Source organism: Symphalangus syndactylus, chromosome 3 (assembly GCF_028878055.3).
Source record: "Symphalangus syndactylus isolate Jambi chromosome 3, NHGRI_mSymSyn1-v2.1_pri, whole genome shotgun sequence".
Taxonomy (NCBI): Eukaryota; Metazoa; Chordata; class Mammalia; order Primates; family Hylobatidae; genus Symphalangus; species Symphalangus syndactylus.
In genome coordinates, this window is record NC_072425.2 from 30,109,701 (window position 1) to 30,132,143 (window position 22,443).

Consider the following 22,443-nt stretch of genomic DNA (forward strand, 5'->3'; position numbering starts at 1 on the left):
TCTAAAATTGCTGCCATACTTTTGCATTTTGAACAGCTAGGGAGTGTTTTTTTTTTTAAGGTTATTAAAATGTTAGCAGATTTTACCCTATGTCTCCAGACTCACCTTTCCTTTTAAATTATAGACTTTAAAGATGCTTCTTACTTACCCACAGTAATGTCAATTCAACCTGTGTTTAGTATAAATGAATTCCAAGGAAATGCCCATAGTGTCAGATAGGTTTACTAACTGTTGCAGATACACTGCAACAAGTCAGGACTGAAAAGACCTTAACAACATCCCAAGGAAAGGGGGGTGGGGGGAGGCAGGATTTAAATTATTTAAATGAATTCCAACTTGATCTTAATTTATATTTACTGATCACTTCCTATGTGCTCAGTCAGCACTAAGTGTGTTCGTATGGGCATTCTCCAAATCCTTTTGGAAATCAGGGTCACCTAGTGGTCCTTTGTTTAACAAATGGTCCATTGTGCAGTTTATCTCTCTATTACAAGTTGGCTTAGTGATATCAAGGAAATGGTCAAAAGCCTCAATTACTTTTACACCAACCTAATAGTTGAAATGACCCTTGCTCAGGTTAAGGACTCACTTTGAATCCAAATTTTATCCAGAGGGGAGAGACTGTCCTCTAGATGTCACTGTTGGGACTCTCCTGGATATTCTCCCTGAAGCCTGGAATGAAGAAGCCAGGGCATGGCAGATGCAGAGTCATTAGGATAATCCCTTTCCTTCTTGGAAGGATTAAAACATTTTTCAACAAACGTAAAGAGGATTCGGCACACATTCCTGGAAGCATCAGATAGCCTTAAACACTTAGGTACTTAATTGAGGAGCTCCCGTCTATCAGATAATGTCATGAGCTTCATTTTAATGAGCATTTCATCTGCCAATTCACTCTGCTAAGTGGCATTGCTAAACTGTGTCACTATAACAACAAAGAAAAGAGGAGTAAGGCAGAAAGAATCTACTTTACTGAGTGTCTCCTCTAGCCACAGGCCGCACTGATCACTTGACATCCACGGTCTCATTGCATCTTCATGACATCCATACATTTAGGTTGATTGTTTTAATTCTCACTTAGTGGATGTGGCAGCTATGGCTCAGTAAGGGAGAATGACAGATCCAGAGCTAAAACGCTCTGACCAGAACTCAGGTGCTCTTTTTGCAATGCATCCTGTCTTCCTTGTTCTTATATCAAAGGTGCTGTACATCTGGAAGGTACCTGGCACTCAAACCACATACCATCTGGCTGGGATGGTTGGCTTGGTTTGTTTTGCCATGGTAGAGCCGCCTTCAGCATATTTGCATCTTTATGTGCCCATGACTTGTAGCTTGGCAGTGTTCAGCACACGGGCCTGAAGTCATCCGCTGGCATTCTCCCACAAGACGGAACCCAGGAGCTCATTAGTGCTTGTTTTCCCAGCACCTCCAGCTGTCTTGTCAGTTTTCAGTTCCAGTGTCTGTAGTGGCTGCAAACCCACTTCTTCCTGCATTTAACCCTTCCTATTCCAGGAATACTGAAAGTCAGAGAAGAGCCCTGGATTAGGAGTCAGAAGCCCTGTGTTCTGAACCCAGCTCCACCATTTACCTACTGTGGGGTCTTGGGCCAGACCCTAGTTTCTCTGGGTTCAGTCTCGCCACTTCTAAAACTAGGATCTCTGTTGGCATGGCATTTAATGACCCTTTCTGTCCAACATTGTGAAATCTCAAGGTGAAAGCTAGTCTTAAGGTTGCCATAATCTTGACCTTCTAGAATATGGTCCTTTCAACCACCTCGCGCAACCTCTCTTTCTATCTCTCTCCTCTGTGTGAAACTGGCCAGGAGGGTTTTGTTGGCACATCTTTCTCTTCAGCCTCTCAAACAAAACCACAGAAAGTCCCATGATCCTTCTAGAAGAGGCTAAAGCTTGGAAAGGTGATTTACAAAGCTGATGCATCTGAAGGCTTTGGTCCTCAGGGAAGTTCATGCAGTGCTTGGGTTGTCTGAAAGATAGACTGCCGTACAGAAGGAGCAATGAACCCTGGTCTCTGGTCCTGTCTCTCTCACTCACTCTCTGGATGACCTAGGAGCAGCCTGCCATAGGGGCAACATTGAGGAGCACATGAGTTATGTGTTCACCAAGCCTGAACCAGGCGATCTCAGGGAACTTTCATTTCTCCAAACTATGCAAATCCTTACAGAACCAGACTATTCATAACTTAGATTGTCCTCAGAGCTAAAATGTTCTGTTCTACTACTGCAGGTGTCTGAAAACCTGAATGTGTGAAGACACAGTCTCCTACCTTGGGTAATGCAACATGTCCACAAAGATAGACAGGTGCAGCTGGGACTGACTCCCCATCCCAAACCTTCCCACCCCCACCACCAGCAGGTCTGGTAGAGGATGGCTGAGTCTGTACAGCCTGCTGAAATAAGCTAGGTAGGCCCTTTTAGATAGATCATCAAATCCACACTGCTCTTCATCTATTATGTTGGTGCAGAAGTAATTGCAGTTTTTGTTATTGCTTTTAATGCCAAAACACAATTACTTTTGCAGAAACCTAATAGGGACACTAGAGCCCAGAGAGGAGAAATCCCAGGATTCTAACTTCCAGGTCATCAACTCAGCTGTGACTTGCAGACAGTTCTCATTTCCCCCACTCTGAGGCTCTGTTCTTCAAACTAAATCTCTCCAGGCATCACTTTTTGCTCCCTCTGCTCCCAGCCTTCAGCATTCCAGGGACATTGCAGAATTTCAGCTGCATGTAATGCCACTATTTATAAGTCATGTTTTTCTGTCTTCATAACCAAAAAAGAAAGTTATATCATAGACTCACAGGGTGATGAGAAGACTCAGGCCACATGGCTGATGACCCATGAAATGTTCATCTAGCTCTTGACAAGAGCCTCATGACCTCCAAAGCAGCCCACCTCTTTTATGAGCAGCACTGACTGGTCAACTCTGTGAGCTGCCGGCACTGTGACTCACAGTGCGACACAGGTGTTTTTAGTGTACGTCTTTCCATTGCTGCATCTGAGAAATGGGGATTAGAGCAGTGTTAGCTCTTAGCTGAGGGCTTCATCTCCTTCCTCTTCCACTTGGAGGTTTAGTACTTGGGCCCCATGGTGTGCCGACAGCCTCATCAAGCATTGAAGGACAGAGGCTGTGCCCTCCTCTGGGGTTTTCTCCAAGTTTAACAGCCCCTTCCCTCAATAGCTCCTCTAGCGTCCTGCTTTTAGCCCCTTTCTGAACCAGCTCTGGCAACATCATTCCTAAAAGGGCTGCCTGTGTTTTTCCCTTTAGCTAGAAACCATCTAAATGATTTTTAAAGAAAAACTAAAATATACCATGCCATTTGACTTCAGGAAATGCAAATGTTTCAAAATAAGGTTTTTTTTTCCATCCTCGGGTTTCTCAGAATTACAACTGAGGTCAACCCAAAGGGGAAAAAACAACAAAAGAAACAGAATGTGTGAGAGGCAAGCCTGGGCTTGCACTTCTCCAGCCACCTGTTTACAGAGGTTCACCTGCCATAAGGAGTAAGGAGCACAGTGTGTGGGGGCTTTCGGCCAATGAGCAGAGCCTGTTCTTGATGTTTTGTGCTGGCCTCAGCCCAAGGCATGAGTCTTATCTTCCCATTGAAACTAGCCTGACCTGCAAAGCCAGTGGGAGAATGAGGCCCTGTGTTATTCTAGCCCTCAGGCAAAAGGCAAGCCAAGCGTCCTGATTCACCTCACTGTTGTCCTAAGTACTTATTCTGTATCCACAGAGGGAAACAAGAAAGATGAACTAGGTGATTCAATTCAACAAACATTTACAGAGCATCTGCTAGGCTGGGCAGTGGGGGTTTATAAACAGGAGTCTCTGCCCTCAGGGTTCACTGTCTAATAGAAAGGGCAAATAGGCAAAGGGAAGTATCCTGGAGGAGCTGACTGCTAGGCTGTGTTTCAAACGAGGAAAAACTTGCCTGGTGAAGGAGGCAGTCCAGGTAGGGAGCCCAGCAAGTGCCAAGGTGTAATGATAAATCAACATTCCTAAATGGTATGTTTAGGGGGACTGCAAAGCCCCAAACTCCAGGACAGCGGTCAGGAATCCATTTGGGCAGTGGTCAGGCAGCCTGAATTTGGATCTCTACTCCACCCCTGACTACCTGTGTGAATGTGAACAAGTCAGTTAACCTTTAAAAGGGTCCATTTCCTTATGTACAAGATAGACTTAATTATGGTACCTCTCTCGTCATGTGGTTGTGAGAATTAGATGAAATAATGCATGTAGCATACTTAGCAGAGTACCTGGAAAATGGCTATCACTCAACATGTATTAGTTATGATCATTCATATTATTATCACTGTTCCTCCTCATTATTATTACTATTGGAACATAAAGGGAAAGGAGAGGCGGGAAGGTGAGGGGTGAGACCAGAGAGTTCAGTAGGAGTCAGAACACTGGGGACCATGAAAGCCATGCTGAGGAGCTTGGGCCTGATCCTGCAGGCAAAAGGAGTCAGAAAGGGCTTCCATGCAAACAGACGGCCAGGTCTGTCTCCCTGGCTTGATGTTCTACAGCTTAGAGTAGGAGGTTAGGCCAGGAGGACTCTCTAACCATAGTCAAAGTCCATTAGGAGCATAAGCAGCCATTAGTGTTGGGGTTCTGACTACAAACCCCAAGAGTGTGGGCCATGGGCTGCAACAGGCAGGACCAGAGCACTGATCAGAGGATGCATGAGGATGAAACCAAGGGAATGACAGCTGACGCACTGGCCCTCACCACCAAGAGAGCTTTGGACCAGAAGCTCTATGTGGATGCAGCAGATAAGGAGGAAAACTGCCCCTGCTTCTGCCGGGAGTGCCTCTCGCAGTGAGCTTGTTCAGACAGCAGAGGGAACTCTTCATTTAACTTTCAACCACTCCAAAGCCCCCATGAAGCTGTGAGGATGGCCAGGAGGGACTTTCTCAGGGCTGGGCAGAGATTGCAATGGGAAAGGTTGTGAGCCCAGCAGGTACTGCTCGGCGATGCAGTGAGCAAACATCCCAGGGTGTGGCTGCTCCATTGAATGGGGCTTTGGCTGCCTACTGTCTGATGGATGGACTACATGGTCATCTCTGATGACATCTTTGAAAAGATGTCCATGTCAGGTCAAAGATCGCCCAGTTTTACACATGGGGAAACCAAGGATCAAAGAAGAGATTCGCTCCGAATGAGTTGAATTCAAGAGTCATTGCAGGAAATGTATAACTTGAATCTTTGCATACAAAATATTAAGTAGTTACTACAATAAAAAAAAAGCTAAGCCACCATCACTAGTGAATATATGAAAAATATTTTTATCTCTTAAATAGCATAATAACATAATATTATGTTTGCCTCTGCCAAGGAAGCTTCAAATAGTAGGACTTCTACTAAGATTTCTTTAACCCTGTGTCCTCTTAAAATTGAACACCAAGATGTTTTTATCTTCGCTGTCTGGCAAAATAGCCTAGAACAGGAAACCCGGCCTCTGGAATTAGCCATGGGCAATTCCAGCATTTACACAAACTTGCCTGAACTTAGGTGATGGTATTGACCATCTCTAGGCATCAAAGTTGACTCTGCAGGATTAGTCTGAGAACTAGATCAGCTGATATATTACCCAGCTTTAAAAGTACCCGGACTAGTTTCTGGCGTGTGGTAGGTAAGTTGACAGTATTTACTATCAGTATTATCATTCTCACTACCACTGCCTGGCACGGTGCCATGAAACAATGTATTTCACCTGCCTGGTCTCCAGATTTTTTTCCCATCTGTAAAAGGGGCTTAATAATACCCCTGTCATAGAGTTGCTGCTGAGATTAAGGAGATGAAATAGGTATAGTGGCAGAAAATGGCACCTGACACATTATAGGAATGCATGTCATATTTATTTCCTTCCCTGATTTCCACCGTGTTCCATAAAAGCCCAAGTGGAAGCAATCAATAAAAATAAATTTAAAAAATTAAAATCCTAAAATATCTGATGGCAAAATGAGAAATAAAGAGCTTTTCTCCTTGTTCTCAAAATGGAAAACAGAATGGTAATTGTCTCCATCAAAGTGTTGTAGAAAAAGATCAGGTATCTCCAGATCCCAGAACGGCAGAAGACATTTTAATGTACCGTCTCCTTATTTTTAGGAAATTGCTCAGAAGACCTCTTATGTATCCTGAAAAGGGCTCCATTCAAGAAGTCATGGGCCTACCTCCAAGGTCAGTAACCAAACCCAGGAAACCTAAACATATGAAAACCGCTTCTGTGGCTTTTCAGCAACTTTTAAGCCAGAAGTCACAATTAGAGTCCCATGGCCAAATGTGACCTGCAGATGTGTACTGTTTAGTCTGCAGGATATTTTTTTGTAATTTGAATTTGAATGTCTTAGCGGGGAGAGCGTTATTCTCCAAAGCTACAAGGCTTCTCTTTCCTCAGCCCCATTCACTCCTTTATGTTGCCTACGTGGCCTCTGTGGGCATTCATGGTCCCCACCACCACTGCCCCCACCCCTCACCCCTCCTTATTCAGCTACCTACCAGTTTCAGCAAAGTACACAGTCCTTTTCCTAATGCAAGGCAGGCAAGCACTTAATCTCTGCCTCTATGAAGTTATTCACAAGGGAACCATAAAATTGCCTTGTCCCCAGATTGACAGCTTAATGAACATGTCAGCACAGGGCCAATTTGCATATCGCAGTGTGCTTCAGGTAAGAGGTCCCTTACAAATGAAGCAATAAGAGACACTTTAGACTGCAGAATGAGAGAGAGATGGCCAAGATTCTCTGAATAGCCATCCTACTCATTTTAAAAATTCAATTTTGCCGTTAGATTAGTTTAGATTAGTTCTCACTCTTCAGTTGAATTGCAACGAGATTTAAAGGGAAAGCATGGAAGCAATTAAAACTAGCATGCCAGCTTCCTGGCCCTGAAAGTCACCCTTACCAGTCAGTGCTAATTTTCACGTGTTAGGACTTAGAGACTCACCTTCCAACACAAACTTGTCAGCTTAGAGGGTCTGCTAATTCTCTGCTTTTCAATAAATCCCAGATGGCAAGAGCCCCTTAATAAGCACATGGGGGACCTACACAATTTTTTTTGGCTGCCCTTTGAAGGGAAGAAGGCATTCAAAAGTTCAGACAATGAACCGTTAGAGGATACATCTTAATGTGAAAATTAATGGCGATTCTCCTGGACATCTTCGTACCTAAATTGGATATTAACTGAATAATATTATTGCATGTCCTACCTTGTACTTTCTGCAATGCCTATCAAACAATATTATTGAATTTCCTATCTCTGATACATTTTGCAATGCCCGTTCATGATAAATGAACATAATAGTTCTGACCTTGTGGAGAACAGAGTCCAGGAGCTTATAGTCTGAAAAGATCATCATTGTCATCATAGAATAATATGATACTGATTCAGTGGAAAACCATTCTATAGGAGGTAGAAGTAAAGTACCATGTGTGTCCTGACCCTCCAGCTTTGAGCATTGAAGAAAAGGAAGAGGGGTGGTTTTATACCTGTGCCTTGAGTAATAAGTAGACTCTAGAGGGAGTAACATGGAAGATATTCAGATGATTGGAACATTACAGAAAACATGGGAATGTTTTCTGAATGGGAAACTTTGAATAAAGACTTAGAATTTTGCAATGTGTACCCACAATCTTCTCAATAATTCTGTTTTCTATGCTTCTCTTTCTAGTGGCAAAGCATCTAAACAAAACCAAGTTGTCTTGGAACAAAGATGGCATTCTCCATGGAGTCAGATATCAGGATGGGAATCTGGTGATCCAATTCCCTGGTTTGTACTTCATCATTTGCCAACTGCAGTTTCTCGTACAATGCCCAAATAATTCTGTCGATCTGAAGTTGGAGCTTCTCATCAACAAGCATATCAAAAAACAGGCCCTGGTGACAGTGTGTGAGTCTGGAATGCAAACCAAACACGTATACCAGAATCTCTCTCAATTCTTGCTGGATTACCTGCAGGTCAACACCACCATATCAGTCAATGTGGATACATTCCAGTACATAGATACAAGCACCTTTCCTCTTGAGAATGTGTTGTCCATCTTCTTATACAGTAATTCAGACTGAACAGTTTCTCTTGGCCTTCAGGAAGAAAGCACCTCTCTACCATACAGTATTTCATCCCTCCAAACACTTGGGCAAAAAGAAAACTTTAGACCAAGACAAACTACACAGGGTATTAAATAGTATACTTCTCCTTCTGTCTCTTGGAAAGATACAGCTCCAGGGTTAAAAAGAGAGTTTTGAGTGAAGTATCTTTCAGATAGCAGGCAGGGAAGCAATGCAGTGCGGTGGGCAGAGCCCCACATGGGAATCAGAAAGGATGAATGGATGTCCCAGCCCAACCACTAATTCACTGTATGGTCTTGATCTATTTCTTCTGTTTTGAGAGCCTCCAGATAAAATGGGGCTCCAGTACCAGAGCAGCTAGCAACTCTGCCCTAATGGGAAATGAAGGGGAGCTGGGTGTGAGTGTTTACACTGTGCCCTTCACGGGATACTTCTTTTATCTGCAGATGGCCTAATGCTTAGTTGTCCAAGTCGCGATCGAGGACTCTCTCACACAGGAAACTTCCCTATACTGGCAGGTATACTTGTGACTGAACCATGCCCAGTTTATGCCTGTCTGACTATCACTCTGGTGCTGGGAGGCTGATCTTGTGCTCCATATGACCCCACCCCTAGGAACCCCCAGGGAAAACCAGGCCTGGGACAGCCCCCTGTTCCTGAGATGGAAAGCACAAATTTAATACACCACCACAATGGAAAACAAGTTCAAAGACTTTTACTTACAGATCCTGGACAGAAAGGGCATAATGAGTCTGAAGGGCAGTCCTCCTTCTCCAGGTTACATGAGGCAGGAATGAGAAGTCAGACAGAGACAGCAAGGCAGTTAACAATGTAGGTAAATAAATAGGGTGTGGTCACTCTCAATTCACTGGCAAAGGCCTGAATGGTCTGTCTGAAGGCGGCAACAGAGAAGTGGGGAATCTAGTCTGCTAGGCAGGAGAGATGCCTCTAAGTTCTTGTCTCTGGCCAGAGGTGTGGTATAGAACTGGAAACCCGTATCAAGGGTGACTCAGCCCAGCTTCTGGTATGAGAAAATTAAACTTGTATACAAAATGGTTGCCAAGGCAACATAAAATTATAAGAATTCACTATACCTTCCCCTCCCTGGAACTCAGGATCCAAGTCTAGAAAATGAAAGGACTGGGTTTGAATTGCTTCAAAACCTCTTCCATCTCAGAAGACCAGACCCTGGGAACTGAGATTCCAGACACAATTTTGGAAGCTCTCCAACCAAAATAAGGCTCCGCTACCCCAGTATAAAATTGAAGACACTAGTAGCACCTGACTGCATCTCATCTCAGCAGAGCCAGAATATGGGGACAAGGTTCAGGGTGCCCTGCTGAATGGTGTGAACAGCAGGATCTCAAGGATGTAATGGAAAGAACTACCACGCTGACCATCCAGAATCTAAGAGACCATCTGGGTGTTTGGGAAACCATCTGACGTGGCCTGACTCTATTCCAGTTAGATTGACAATAATTGAGCAGCAGGCATTTTTCATTTCTGTTCAGGAAAGCATTGTGCCTTTAGCAAACAATCAGAGTGCAACAGTGATGTGGTCATCTAGCCAGGGAATGGCTGCTCCATCTCCCACATAATATATTCCTGCTTCAAACACCTCTCAGAAAACCAGTTCCACGAGGGTTTTTAAATCCCCACAAAGTTGTTGACAGACAATGATGACCCTGGAAGTGAGGAGGAGGACTTCTGAGAAACAGCAACCTCTCTCCTGATTGGGGTAGCCATGAGATTTCTCTAGCTATATCCAACTTGGCATCTGTACATCACCTTTGGAGGAACATCTTATTTGTGGAAGGACCTTGACAAGCCATTTGAGATGGAATGTAGGCCCTGAAGTTATGCTTCAGTAAAAAAAGATGGAAGCTTCCCTGCTATACCAAAACATGGAGCGAAATTTGCATTTTTCTCAAGAAGGAGAGAAAAAGAGTAAGACTCCAGCAAAGTTTGTCAGAAGAAAAGCTGGAAAAGATTTAAAAGAAAAAAAGAAAGAACAAATCAGCAGTGGTGGTATGGATGAGAGGGACTTGAGAGAACAAAAAAGGCTAAGGGAAAATTTTCGGTCATCTGCTGAGCAGTGTGCTGTGTCAACCTCCTCCTAGGTCTCCTCTATGAAATATTTAGTAAAGTCTACATTTCTCTTTAACTCTTTCTGTGAGTAGATTCTTTGGGAGAAGCAGGCATTGGAAGAGGTGTTGAATTCAGCAAGCCAAGTGGTCTGTGGTAAAAAACAGACTTTGAGACTCAAGGCTAAAAAAACAGGGAAAGGGCTGGCATTTGAGTCACACACTAACTGCATAGGACAAATGAATCTTGCTTAAACCAACTCATGCTTTCTTGAAAAGGTATATGCAACCCAACTGTGTGTTAACTAAGCAAATTTTTTGCCATCTCACATTCTAACTCAAGAAAGATTCCATTTTCATTTTTCACCAACTGTTCTCTGAGCAGAGGTGCCTGACTTTTGCACTGTGAGTGGTTTCTAATCTCAGTCTCTGTCAAGCAATGCTAAGAAAGCCAACACCTAAAGACACAAGGGGTACATCATTTAAATGAATAATGTAACCAAACAAAAAAAAAGAGAATAATCATTAATAACTCAACTGATAGATATGTAGGGAGTGGGCAACCCAGGAAGTTTAAAACTAAATTCTGTTATTCTTGAGGGTTAACCAGCCCCTGGGAATGTTATGAGCAAATGATATTCCACGAGTAAAATGATATCTATGCAAGTAAAATAAATACTTTATCTAACTGGGAACCCAGGCTACCTAAAACATATACCTCTTTGGTAAAAACTCAACTTGAGCTCGTTCCCTTCCTCCTACCCTCCGAACCCCACCTCCCCACCACACACACACACATACTCAGTGTACTTGCAGAACTTGTAGAAGAAGATGGTGAGTGAGCTGATAAAAAAATAACAAGTCAATGTAGAGTCATCCAAACTGGAGTGGAGTGGTGCGATCTCGGCTCACTGCAGCCTCCCCTTCCTGGGTTCAAGTGATCCTCCTACCTCAGCCTCCTGAGCAGCTGGGACTACAGGCACACACCACCATACCCACTGATTTTTGTGTTTTTAGTAGAGACGGGGTTTCACCATGTTGGCCAGGCTGATCTCGAACTCCTGACCTCAAGCAATCTGCCCACCATGGCCTTTCAAAGAGCTAGGATTACAGGCGTGAGCAACCACACCCGGCCTCTAACCCTTTTCTGAATCGTATATTGACCATGTACTGAGTCTATAGAGGATAGAGACCACCTGTGTCTCACATTCAAATTGCTGTCCTGGAGTGACCAGTGCAAGAGCGGGGAAGAGCAGAGGAAACCTCTGAATGTGGGGGACTGTCCAAAGTAAGGTTGGAAAGATGTGACCTGAGGAATTACAGATAGGCTACAGGAGGCCCTATCAAAGCTGGTGGGAAATAATGGAGATTGGAATATAAGACTGGGCTCAAATACCAGCTCTCTCACTAACCACACTTGAGGACTTCGCAAGTGTCTGCTCCCTGCTGGGCTTCCATCCAATGGGACTTCCATCAATCCTGGCAGATCTCTCAGGAGTGTTCTAGAGATGATACAGGCTGACTTCTCCATCCTCTTAATTTAAGGGTTTGTCCCTTCCATCCCAGAATAAGTGGTATTCCTGGAATTGTGGGAGGCTCCCTTGTCTGACAGATTCTGCCAGCTTCCCTCAGCACTTCCTCTCTTTAGTTCTTGTCCACATCAAAACCTCTTAGGGCACTAGGCTATTCTCTGAGCCATCCTTTATGTGACTGGAGATTCTGAGAAGGAATTAGATAGTAGAGTTTTGGTAGAGTAACTGCTATATATTTAATTGTTTGAATATACCATAGTTTGTCCATTCTTCTATGCAAGAACATTTAATTTGCTTTTAGGTTTTTGCTGTTACACACAAAGCTACAATAAGCACATCTTCTTGCACACCTCCCATCCCTAGTTGCCATTTTTCTATACAGCAAAAATATTCTTGGAAAATTATAAATGGTGTCACAAAGACACTGAGTTAACCATGGCTAGCGAGGGTTTAGACCCCTCTGTGATCAGAGCTCATGACCTGGAGCTTAGTCTCTGGAATCTGAATGGCTCCTTCCATACTTTCTAAGTACTTCTCTGCTCTGTACATTCTTTCAACACACATATCCCAAGTGCCAGTGAGTGCCAGGTCAGTTTACAATCCAACATGGTGTGTGCTACAGCTCTGCCAAGCCACTGCAAAATCAGCCCTCATTAACATGGGTTTGAAACATGCCTTTCAATGCACTCTGGGGCTTCCCTGGATCTAGCTCTCTTCCTGGAGAGTAAACAAACACGAGAAAGCGTGAAGGACAAGCACAGCTCCAGAAGATTTATCCCCCAAGATCAAATGTCCATATTCCCCATGGGCTCTTCTCACAGTTCTCTCCTGAAACTCTGCAATGGAAGATTGTCACTCAATGTATAGCATAATGACTTTCCAGGGTTTTTTTCCACCATGACCCAGAAGAAGAAATGTCATGTTGCCAACGAGGACTAAGAAAAAAAAAAAAACTTACTGTGACCACCTGAATTGATTTTATGATGCTCTCTTAAGTCACAACCCACATTTCCAAAATACTATTCTAGTGTGCCTTCTCCTGCTCCACGTGTTAGAATGCTAAAAATATACTTGCCTTATTCTTTTGCAGCTCAGGCTCTAGTATTATTTAGTCTGAAATGGACAGAATTTTGGAATGTTTGTCCATCCAGCTAGCAAGCACAGCTGTGGAGGTGTTTGGTTTTTCTGCAGCTTTGTTTGCAGAGGTTTTAATGTTCAAATATGAGCTTAGCAGTTGGGGTGAGCCTAGGTGGTGGGGGAGAAGCATCCGTTCTGCTGATGTCGTCTGTTGCAGATGTGCACTGGTTCTGGAGCCCGGCAGCAGTAGCGGCTTCCTGATTGTAGTGGTTTCCTGTTCGCGGCAGTAGTTTTGTGGTTCTAGAGGGGCAAGTTTCCTGATTGCAAGATTATTGAAGAGACAGCAGCCACTACAGCAGGCCAGTTCCTAGGAGTCACATTATAGGTTTCTCCTGAAAGCTCAATCTCGATTCTGTTTCCTCAGCCCTCCTGACAATTCTACAAGCCATTTAATTTAATACCCTGTGATAAACCCCTTCCTGCCAAACAAGCTAACGTGAAGTCTGTTCTCTGCAACTGATTCCTCATGAATATAATAACAACATGTACAAATTGACCTCACCATTATGTACAAACCAACCTCACCATACTCATCCTGAATTTAACACTATTCCTACATTCCAAATCTCAAGGACTATCTCAGTCTCTAAAGATCCTTCTCACTTCCTACTCAGTTGACACCCAACTAATTCCTCCAGTTTCCTAGTTCCAGCTACCACTCTCAATACGTCCTAACTCACAGCATTGCCTCCAGTCTTACTCCTGATAAATCCCATCTCCAGACAGCAATAGCATCTCCCGATTGTTCTTGGAATTGATAGTGATAATAACCATTTATCAAGCTCTTACATGTTATGACTTTTCCTGCCCTCACTTATTTAATCTTCAAAGCAACCCAACGAAATAGGCATCACTGAGCCAGGCGCAGTGGCTCACGCCTGTAATCCCAGCACTTTGGGAGGTCGAAGCAGGTGGATCACGAGGTCAGGAGTTCAAGACCAGTCTGGCCAACATAGTGAAACCTCGTCTCTACTAAAAATACAAAAAAATAGCCAGGCGTGGTGGTGTGCGCCTGTAATCCCAGCTACTTGGGAGGCTGAGGCAGGAGAATTGCGTGAACCCAGGAGGCAGAGGTTGCAGTGAGCCGAGATCACGTCACTGCACTCCAGCCTGGGCAACAGAACAAGACTCCGTCTCAAAAAAAAAAAAAAAAAAAAATAGGCATCATTATCCCCATTCTTCACATAAGGACATCGAGAGTCTGAGATGTTGAGGAGCATGGCCAATGTCACACAGCCAGTGGATGGTAGAGCTGGGATTTAAGACCAAGTTTGCCTAACTCCACATTCCACGCTCCAGTCACTATGAACATAGCCTTCCTAAACTCTAAGCTCTTTCCACCAGGTCTCTCCCTATCTAACTCCTGAATGTCTCTCTAGTTTTGTGCTCAGCCCCACCTCCTTGTGCTCTGTGATCAAATCACATTGCACTCCTTCCAGTTCCTCCAATCTTCCATGCTCTGCCTAGCCACCAGAAGCTTGCAGATAATTTTCCTTCTGCCTAGGATACTCCTGTCACACTCTTTTGCCTGATTAACTCCTATCATTGTTCTGATTTCCATTTCAATGTCACCTCCTCAGAGAAGTCTTCCTGACTCTGCCGGCTTCACTTAATACCTTGCTGTCACCTTCCATACTTCCCCATGCTTAATTGCATGACACTTTACCCTTCACCCCTGGTTCTCTCTATCATTCCTCTCCAACATTCAAATTCCCAGAAGGCAGGAACTCTATCAATCTTATTTAGCACTGGGTACTCACAGTCCAGCCCAATTCCTAGGTAGGACATAGTAGATGGCCATTCAATACATATTTCTTAAATGAATAAGCAAAGAAAACCACTTTAAACATAAGTCCATTTTAAGGAAAAGATATCAAATAAGCCATACCAAAACAAAAGAAAAAAACAGTTCTTTCCAAATATGGAAATGTTAATTGAAAGCCTCTATTTTTCTTAGAAATAATTTTCAGGCCGGGAACAGTGGCTAATGCCTGTAATGCCAGCACTTTGGGAGGCCAAGGTGGGCGGATCACTTGAGGTCAGGAGTTCGAGACCAGCCTGACCAACATGGAGAAACCTCGTCTCTACTAAAAATCAAAATTAGCCAGGCGTGGTGGCACATGCCTGTAATCCCAGCTACTCGGGAGGCTGAGGCAGGAGAATCGCTGGAACCCAGGAGGAGGAGGTTGCAGTGAGCCGAGATTGCACCACTGCAACTCCAGCCTGGGCAACAAGAGTGAAACTCCATCTCAAAAAAAAAAGAAAGAAAGAAGGAAAAAAAGAATTTTCAGCACTCAGGAGGTAAGAATGCCTATTAGAGAAAGGTGAAATTTTTAGAAAGCAGAATCTACCTGTGCCATCTGAGAGCATGGAAGGAAAAAAATAAATCTTTGCTTACTTTATTGAACCCCTTTTCTGAGCAAGGTGTGGTATATTTGCTGTAGAATCCATCGCCCTTCCTATCTCTGAGATATCTATATGCTATTCTAGTCATTTTGTGATTAGAAATAGTGAGATTAACCTTAGAAAGTTTTTTAAGTTTTATTTTATTTTTGATTGACACAAAAATAGTGTACATATTTAGGTAGCACAATGTGATATTTCAATACATGTATACATTGTGCAATAGTGAACATATCCCTTACTTTTTTACATATCCCTTACTTTAAACAGTTATTTCTTTGAGGTGAGAACATTCAAAATCCCCTCTTCTAGATATTTTGAAATACACTAGAAAGTTTAAATCAAACCTTGGTATACCTTAGAATCCTGAAATCCCAGACCACTTCCTAGAGCAATTAAATTAGAATCTCTGGATTTAGAACCCAAGCATCAGGATTATTTTAAGCTCCCAAACTTAAGCCAAGTATTAAGAGTCAGTGGTTTAAATCTTTGCTGTCTAAGTTATGTCCTGGTGCCTGGTATCACCAGAGAGCTTGTTAAAAATGCAGGCATCTCATACATACCTAAAAACTGGAACAGAATCTGCATTTTAATATGATCCAAGAGATTCAGGTGCACCTTACAATCTGAAGAACACTAGTTGGATGACTTTTTCTGGTAAGTGGAGAAGATTGCTGACAATCCGTTATGTTTCTCTGTTTCCCCCAAGTGGACTTTCATGAATTGACTTTATCTTCCTTGTCTGCTGCTTATGCAAATGTGAGGGTTTAAACACTACAAAACCATCAAGTCAACGTGATGGTATTCATTTGTAATGATCACCACTGAATTTTTAACAACTGCTTTTGGTCCAACTGTCTCCCTTGGAATACAGGGCAAGCACTAGGAAGCATCTGGACAATATGTTGAAAGCTTTAGATGCAGTTTAGAAACTTCCATGGGGGCTGTACTTTCCCTATAGCCAAGGAAAGAGAAAAAAACAAGTCTGAGGGTGGCAGATGGGAAAGAATAGTGGCCTTGGCAATTGGAAGCCAGTTTGAATCTGAGCTGAAGCAATTACTAACTCTATGACCTTGGCAAGTCACAGGGACTTTCTAAACTTAAATTTTCTCAGCTGTACAATGGGAAGCTGTTGGGAGAACAAACACATAGAATAAGCTTGGAAAGTGTACAACTATTGGGGTATTTTATCATATTCAGTATCTGTGAAGGAGTTAGACCTTGGGGAGAAGAGTAGGAAAAAATGAATCAATGCAAGTTTGAGAAAAGTGAAAGTTCCTCAAATCCACTGAAGCCTATTCCCATCTGCATTCAGAAAAGCCAGCCATTGGATCAACAAAGGTCTCTGTCAGGCCAACTCTCAAAGGATGGTTTCATCCTGCAGGGAAAACTGGACTAGATAACCAACTGACTGTTTGGGAGATGCAGTATCAGGGTCCTCTCCCTGTGCCTCTCTAGAAGCAGCACTGATTGCACTGGAAATGAACACTTTTCTCACTTAGAAATGAGCACTTAGAAGACAAGAAGAATCCATCTCCAAATCCCAGCACCCAAATCAGTGTCCTACACAAAGTCAGCACTCAGGAAATGTTTAGATTTCACTTGCAACAGGAAGAGGGAATTACCAGGCAGGGATATCAGCTAAACTAGTCAGGAACAAGCTGATTTGAAGGCTGATCCTCCTTCACAACCAGGAGGTTCCAAGCAAAAACCAGCTGAAGTATTTCATCATTTCCTTTCCATTGCTAGGGACGCAGATGACCTACCCTCCTTGACATTCTGACTATGCCTTCCGTTCTCACAATGAGTCTCATTTTACCAGCTGGCCTGATGCAGTCAGCATATGGCACAGTCCTCAAGGGAAGAAAGGTCACAATCCATCACAGGATCAATACAATGGGATGAGTAAACAGCAAGAAAACACTGAAGGAGGCTTCATTTCTACCACCAACATTACATTCATACACTCACACAGTCCTCAATTGCATCTGGTCTTCTGGTCTTTTCATCCTCCTCATTCATTCCTTTGATGTGTTTACTTAAACCGCTTTATGTTATGTAAATATATAATTACTAATACTTACTGAATGCTTGCTTGCCAGGTTTCAGGCACTGCATGGAAGCCTTCAAATACTGTAATCTACTGCATCTCACCCTTATGAGATAGAGATGACCATTCCCATGTTGCAGATGAGGAAACAGAGGCTAGAAGAAATGCTTAAGTATGTCTAAGTTTCAGCAGCTCATGAGCTGAAGAGCTAAGATGTAACCACTGCAGTTTGGCTCCAGAGCTGTATTTCTAACCACACTACACTGCACTACCCTGAGGCTACTTGACATGGTGCCTGTCCACAAGGTCCTTGCCCTTCATTCACATCTTGTTAATTTGACCTCATTCATAAAATTTCAACTCAGACATTATTGCTCAAGAACCATTCCCAGGCTAAATTAGACATCCAACCTGGACCTTGATATTCTCACTTCTGTCTAAAAACTTACTACACTGACTATGACAGCATGATTGTACATTTACCTCCCTGCTAAACTGTGGGCTTCTGAGTAACAACAATGTTAAAGTGTATTACATCTCTCCTGCTGGTATCTACAAAGTAAAGTTATTCTTTCTTCCAGATTATTGTGGCATGATCCTCCACCATTCACCCTCTACCCTGGACTCTGGGAAGGGACACTGCTGCCTTGAGACTCTTCAACCCTGAACCTTGATGCTGGTTGCTGCAGACAAGAACTGCTTCTACCCTGGGTCACTGTCACTGCTAAGTGGAAAGTCATGAACTTGATGGTACCAGTCACTCTTGGCCTAAACCAACATAGCCAGGAAACGGTTCACTCCTCACAAACGGAATCATATAGACCTGTCCATGATTTGGAATCGTGGCCCAACACTTCCTGGCCCCAGAGAGAGAAAAAAGTCTGACCACCCTCTACTCAAAGTGCCAACTCATTTCCTTCCCAGAATTAATCACTTCCCAAAATGTATGACTGTGTGAACATCAATTCCCTTCAGGGGAAAACCCCACTCCCACCTCTCAGGCTGTCATCTTACCCTATGACCCCAACCTGACAATCACGCTACAGCCCAGTATTGGTACCTTTTCCAACGTTTAGGTGACTCATTCTTATCTACAATCACTTTGTTGTTCTAGGAAAGTTTTTGACACAGCAGGCATTTGATATATGTTTCTTGATTAAATGAAAGATTAAATGAATACCGTCTTAGATGTCTGCATAGTGCTTTAAAGTTTACACCACTATTCTTTCAAATAGTACAAGAGAGAACTAAGCTGTGTACTCAACTGGGAAGTAGCAGAACTGAGAGTGGGAGCCCCTGGTACTCTGATTTCTTGTCTAGAACTATACTATATTCTGAGATCACTAAACTACAACCTCAGGGGACTCTGCCTACTTTTGTAAATAAAGTTTTATTGGAACACAGCCACATTCGTTCATTTATGTACAGTCTATGGCTGGTTTTATGCTGTGACGGCAGAGTTGAGTAGCTGCCCCAGAATCCAGGAGCTGTTTGCAGAAAATGTCTGATGGACCTGCTATATATTGCTGGTGACTCCAGGTATGTTTAGATATACACACTTAGAACACACACACACACACACACACATACATAATAAATTCTCCCACAAACAGAACCATATGATCACTGTCTATCTGAACTTTTCAATATTGTCAGCTGTGAGAGGGGAGTACCAACTTTGTTGGAATCATGTATAGAACATGCCTCTGAGTGCTAAGAGATTCCATGGGCTAATGCACGATTTTTGACCATATACTTGATAATATCTATCCTAACAATATGAAGAAGTAGTAAACTTAAAAAAGAAAAGGACTCAGGGGCAAGTCCACCAAAAGCAGTGAGAAAGGAATAGCTTCCAAAAAGGTCATGTTTTAAAATAAGGAGGTTAGAGATGTGAGGATTTTTTCTTTACAACCAGTAAACCAGAGGCATGTGAGGATTTGAATGTCTTCATAATAATGAAATAATTTTAATCAAAATGTCTCTTTCTAAAATATAGATTTAGAATGTACTGTTCCAAGAAAATTATTTGTTCTTAGATGTTTTTCTTCAATCAACCACTCAAGGGAGTTTAGAAGAGACCAGATGGTGCCTTAAAAGGATATGAGGCCAGGCACGGTGGCTCACATCTGTAATCCCAGCACTTTAGGAGGCCGAGGCAGGTGGATCACTTGAGGTCAGGAGTTTGAGACCAGCCTGACCAACATGGTGAAACCTCATCTCTACTAAAAAAAAAAAAAAAAAAAAAAAAATACAAAATTAGCAGAGCATGGTGGCACACGCCTGTAATCCCAGCTACTTGGGAGGCTGAGGCAGGAGAATCACTTGAACCCAGGAGGCGGAGGCTGCAGCGAAGTGAGGCGAGATTGCACCATTGCACTCCAGCCCAGACAACAAGAGCGAAACTCCATCTAAAATAAAAAATAAAAATAAAAAACGAAGGATATGAAAAAAGGGAACTTAAGTGGATTCTAATGAATCATAAAACCTCATATATAGCTATTCTCTAGACTGAATTACCCAGACTTCTGAAAATATACTATCAGACATAATTTCAATATTCACAGGTATCCTATGAGTTTGCTCCCTGCCCAAACATAGGGCCAAACCACAACACTGTGGGTAGATAAGTATGGGATATGCCTGATAAAGGCAAGATATCATTATTATTCACCTAACATGGTAGAAACTTATGAAATATTTACTTTTTTTTTGTTTTGTTTTGAGATGGAGTCTCGTTCTGTCACCCAGGCTGCAGTGCAGTGGCGTGATCTCGGCTCACTGCAAGCTCCGCCTCCCGGGTTCACGCCATTCTCCTGCCTCCGCCTCTCTGAGTAGCTGGGACTACAGGCGCCCGCCACCACGCCCGGCTAATTTTTTTTTGTATTTTTAGTAGAGACGGGGTTTCACCGTGGTCTTCATCTCCTGACCTCGTGATCTGCCCGCCTCGGCCACCCAAAGTGCTGGGATTACAAGCGTGAGCCACCGCGCCCAGCGAAACATTTACTTTTTAACAGTAGATTTTGTTTATATATTTATTTTCTCTTTTTAAAATTTTTAGTTGTTGTGGGTACATAGTAGGTGTATGTATTTATGAAGTACATGAGAAGTTTTGATACAGGCATGCAATGTGAAATAAGCTTATCATAGGAAATGGGGTATCCATCCCCTCAAGCATATATCTTTTGAGTTACAAATAATTCAATCATAGTGTTTAAGTTATTTTTAAATGTACAGGTAAGTTATTACTGACTAAAGTCACCCTGTGGTACTATCAAATAGTAGTTCTTATTCATTCTTTCTATTTTTTCTTTTTTTTTTTTAATTCATTAACTATTCCCCACCTCCCTTTCAGCCCCTCACTACCCTTCCCAGCCACTGGTAACCATCCTTCTACTCTCTATGTCTGTGAGTTCAATTGTCTTGATTTTTAGACCCCACAAATAAGTGATAACATGTGATGTGTGTCTTTCTCTGCCTGTCTTATTTCATTTAACATAATGATCTTCAGTTCCATCTATGTTGTTACAAATGACAGAATCTCGTTCTTTTTTATTGCTGAATAGTACTCCATTGTGTATATATACCACATTTTCTTTATCCATTCATCTGTCGATGGACACTTAGGTTGCTTTCAAATCTTAGCTATTGTAAACAGTGCTGTGTCTATGATTTCTTTCTGCAGTGTTTTGTAGTTTTCCGTGTAGAGGTCTTTCACTTCCTTGGTGATGTATATTCCTAAGTTGTTTTTTTCTTTTTTTTTTTTGCAGTTATTATAAAAGGAGTTGATTTCTTGATTCGATTCTCAGTTTTGTCATTGTTGGTGTATAGCAGGACTACTGATTTGTGTACATTAATTAATTTTATATCCTGAAACTTTGCTGAATTCATTTACCAATTCTAGGAGCTTTTTGGATGAGTCTTTATGGTTTTCTAGGTACACAATCACGTCATCAGCAAATAGCAATAGTTTGACTTTCTCTGTTATTATCTCTTTTAATAAACTTTCTACCCGTATCTCTTTCTCAAACTGCTCTTTAAGGCCAATAACTCTTAGATTTGCTCTTTTGAGGCTACTTTCTAGATCTTGTAGGCATGTGTCATTTTTTTTATCTTTTTTCTTTTGTCTCATCTGTGTATTATATTTTCCAATAGCCTATCTTCAAGCTTTCTAATTCTTTCTTCTTCTTGATAAGATCTGCTATTAAGGGACACTGATGCATTCTTCAGTATGCCAATTGCATTTTTTCAGCTCCAGAATTTCTGCTTGATTCTTTTTAATTATTTTAATCTTTTTGTTAAATTTATCTGATAGAATTCTGAATTCCTTCTTTGCATTATTTTGAATTTCTTTGAGTTTCCTCAACAAAGCTATTTTGAATTCTCTGTCTGAAAGGTTACATATCTCTGTTGCTCCAGGATTGGTCCATGGTGACTTATTAGTTCATTTGGTGAGGTCATGTTTTCCTGGATGGTGTTGACGTTAGCAGATATTCTTTAGTGTCTGGGCACTGAAGAGTTAGGTATTTATTGTAGTCTTCACTGTCTGTGCTTATTTGTACATATCTTCTTGGGAAGGTTTTTCAGATATTTGAAAGGATTTGGGTGTTATAATCTAAGCCGTATCTGCTTTAGGGGGCACCCCAAGCCCAGTAACACTGTGGTTCTTCCATACTCCTAAAGGTACTGCCTTGATGGTCTTGGACAAGATCCAGGAGAATTCTCTAGATTACCAGGCAGAGACTCTTGTTCTCTTTACTTTTTCCCAAATAAACAGGGTCTCTCTGTTCTGAGCCACCTAAAGCTGGGGCTGGAGTGACACAAGCACCCCTGAGGCCACCACCACTATGACTGCGCTGGGTCAGACCTGAAGCCAGCACAGCACTGGGTCTTGCCCAAGGCCTGCTGAAACCACTCCCTGGTTACTGCCTATGTTTGCTCAAGGCCTTGAAGCTCTACAAGCAGCTGGTGGCAAAGCCAGCCAGGCCTGCATCCTTCCCTTCAGGGTGATGAGGTCCCCCATGCCCCAGATGAGTGCAGAGGTGCCGTCCAGGAATCAGAGTCAAAAACCATAGATGTCTGTCTGGTGTTCTATTGTACTGTGGCTGAGCTGACATTCAAACCACAAGACACAGTACTTTCCATGCTTC

The 22,443-nt window shown here is 42.6% G+C and overlaps 1 protein-coding gene and 1 long non-coding RNA gene across 3 annotated transcripts in view; one reads left to right on the plus strand and one right to left on the minus strand.

Moving 5' to 3' along the window:
* Positions 1-15,932, minus strand: part of LOC129478974 (uncharacterized) — a 73,347-nt gene extending 57,415 nt beyond the window's left edge. The window contains exon 1 of the long non-coding RNA XR_008656524.2: positions 15,807-15,932. This is a non-coding gene — a long non-coding RNA (uncharacterized lncRNA). The remainder of the gene's footprint in view (positions 1-15,806) is intronic.
* The window catches only part of TNFSF8 (TNF superfamily member 8), a 38,290-nt gene extending 19,594 nt beyond the window's left edge, over positions 1-18,696 (plus strand). The window contains exons 3-5 of one of the 2 annotated variants that reach the window (XM_055271323.2): positions 6,129-6,200; positions 7,690-7,788; positions 17,875-18,696. In XM_055271323.2, the coding sequence (XP_055127298.1) occupies positions 6,129-6,200; positions 7,690-7,788; positions 17,875-17,960 (257 nt within the window). In that variant the 3' untranslated portion in view covers positions 17,961-18,696. Of the gene's footprint in view, positions 1-6,128; positions 6,201-7,689; positions 10,252-17,874 lie in introns of those variants that run through there. The other variant, XM_055271322.2, reaches the window with a different exon arrangement.
* The last annotated feature ends 3,747 nt before the right edge of the window (positions 18,697-22,443 follow it).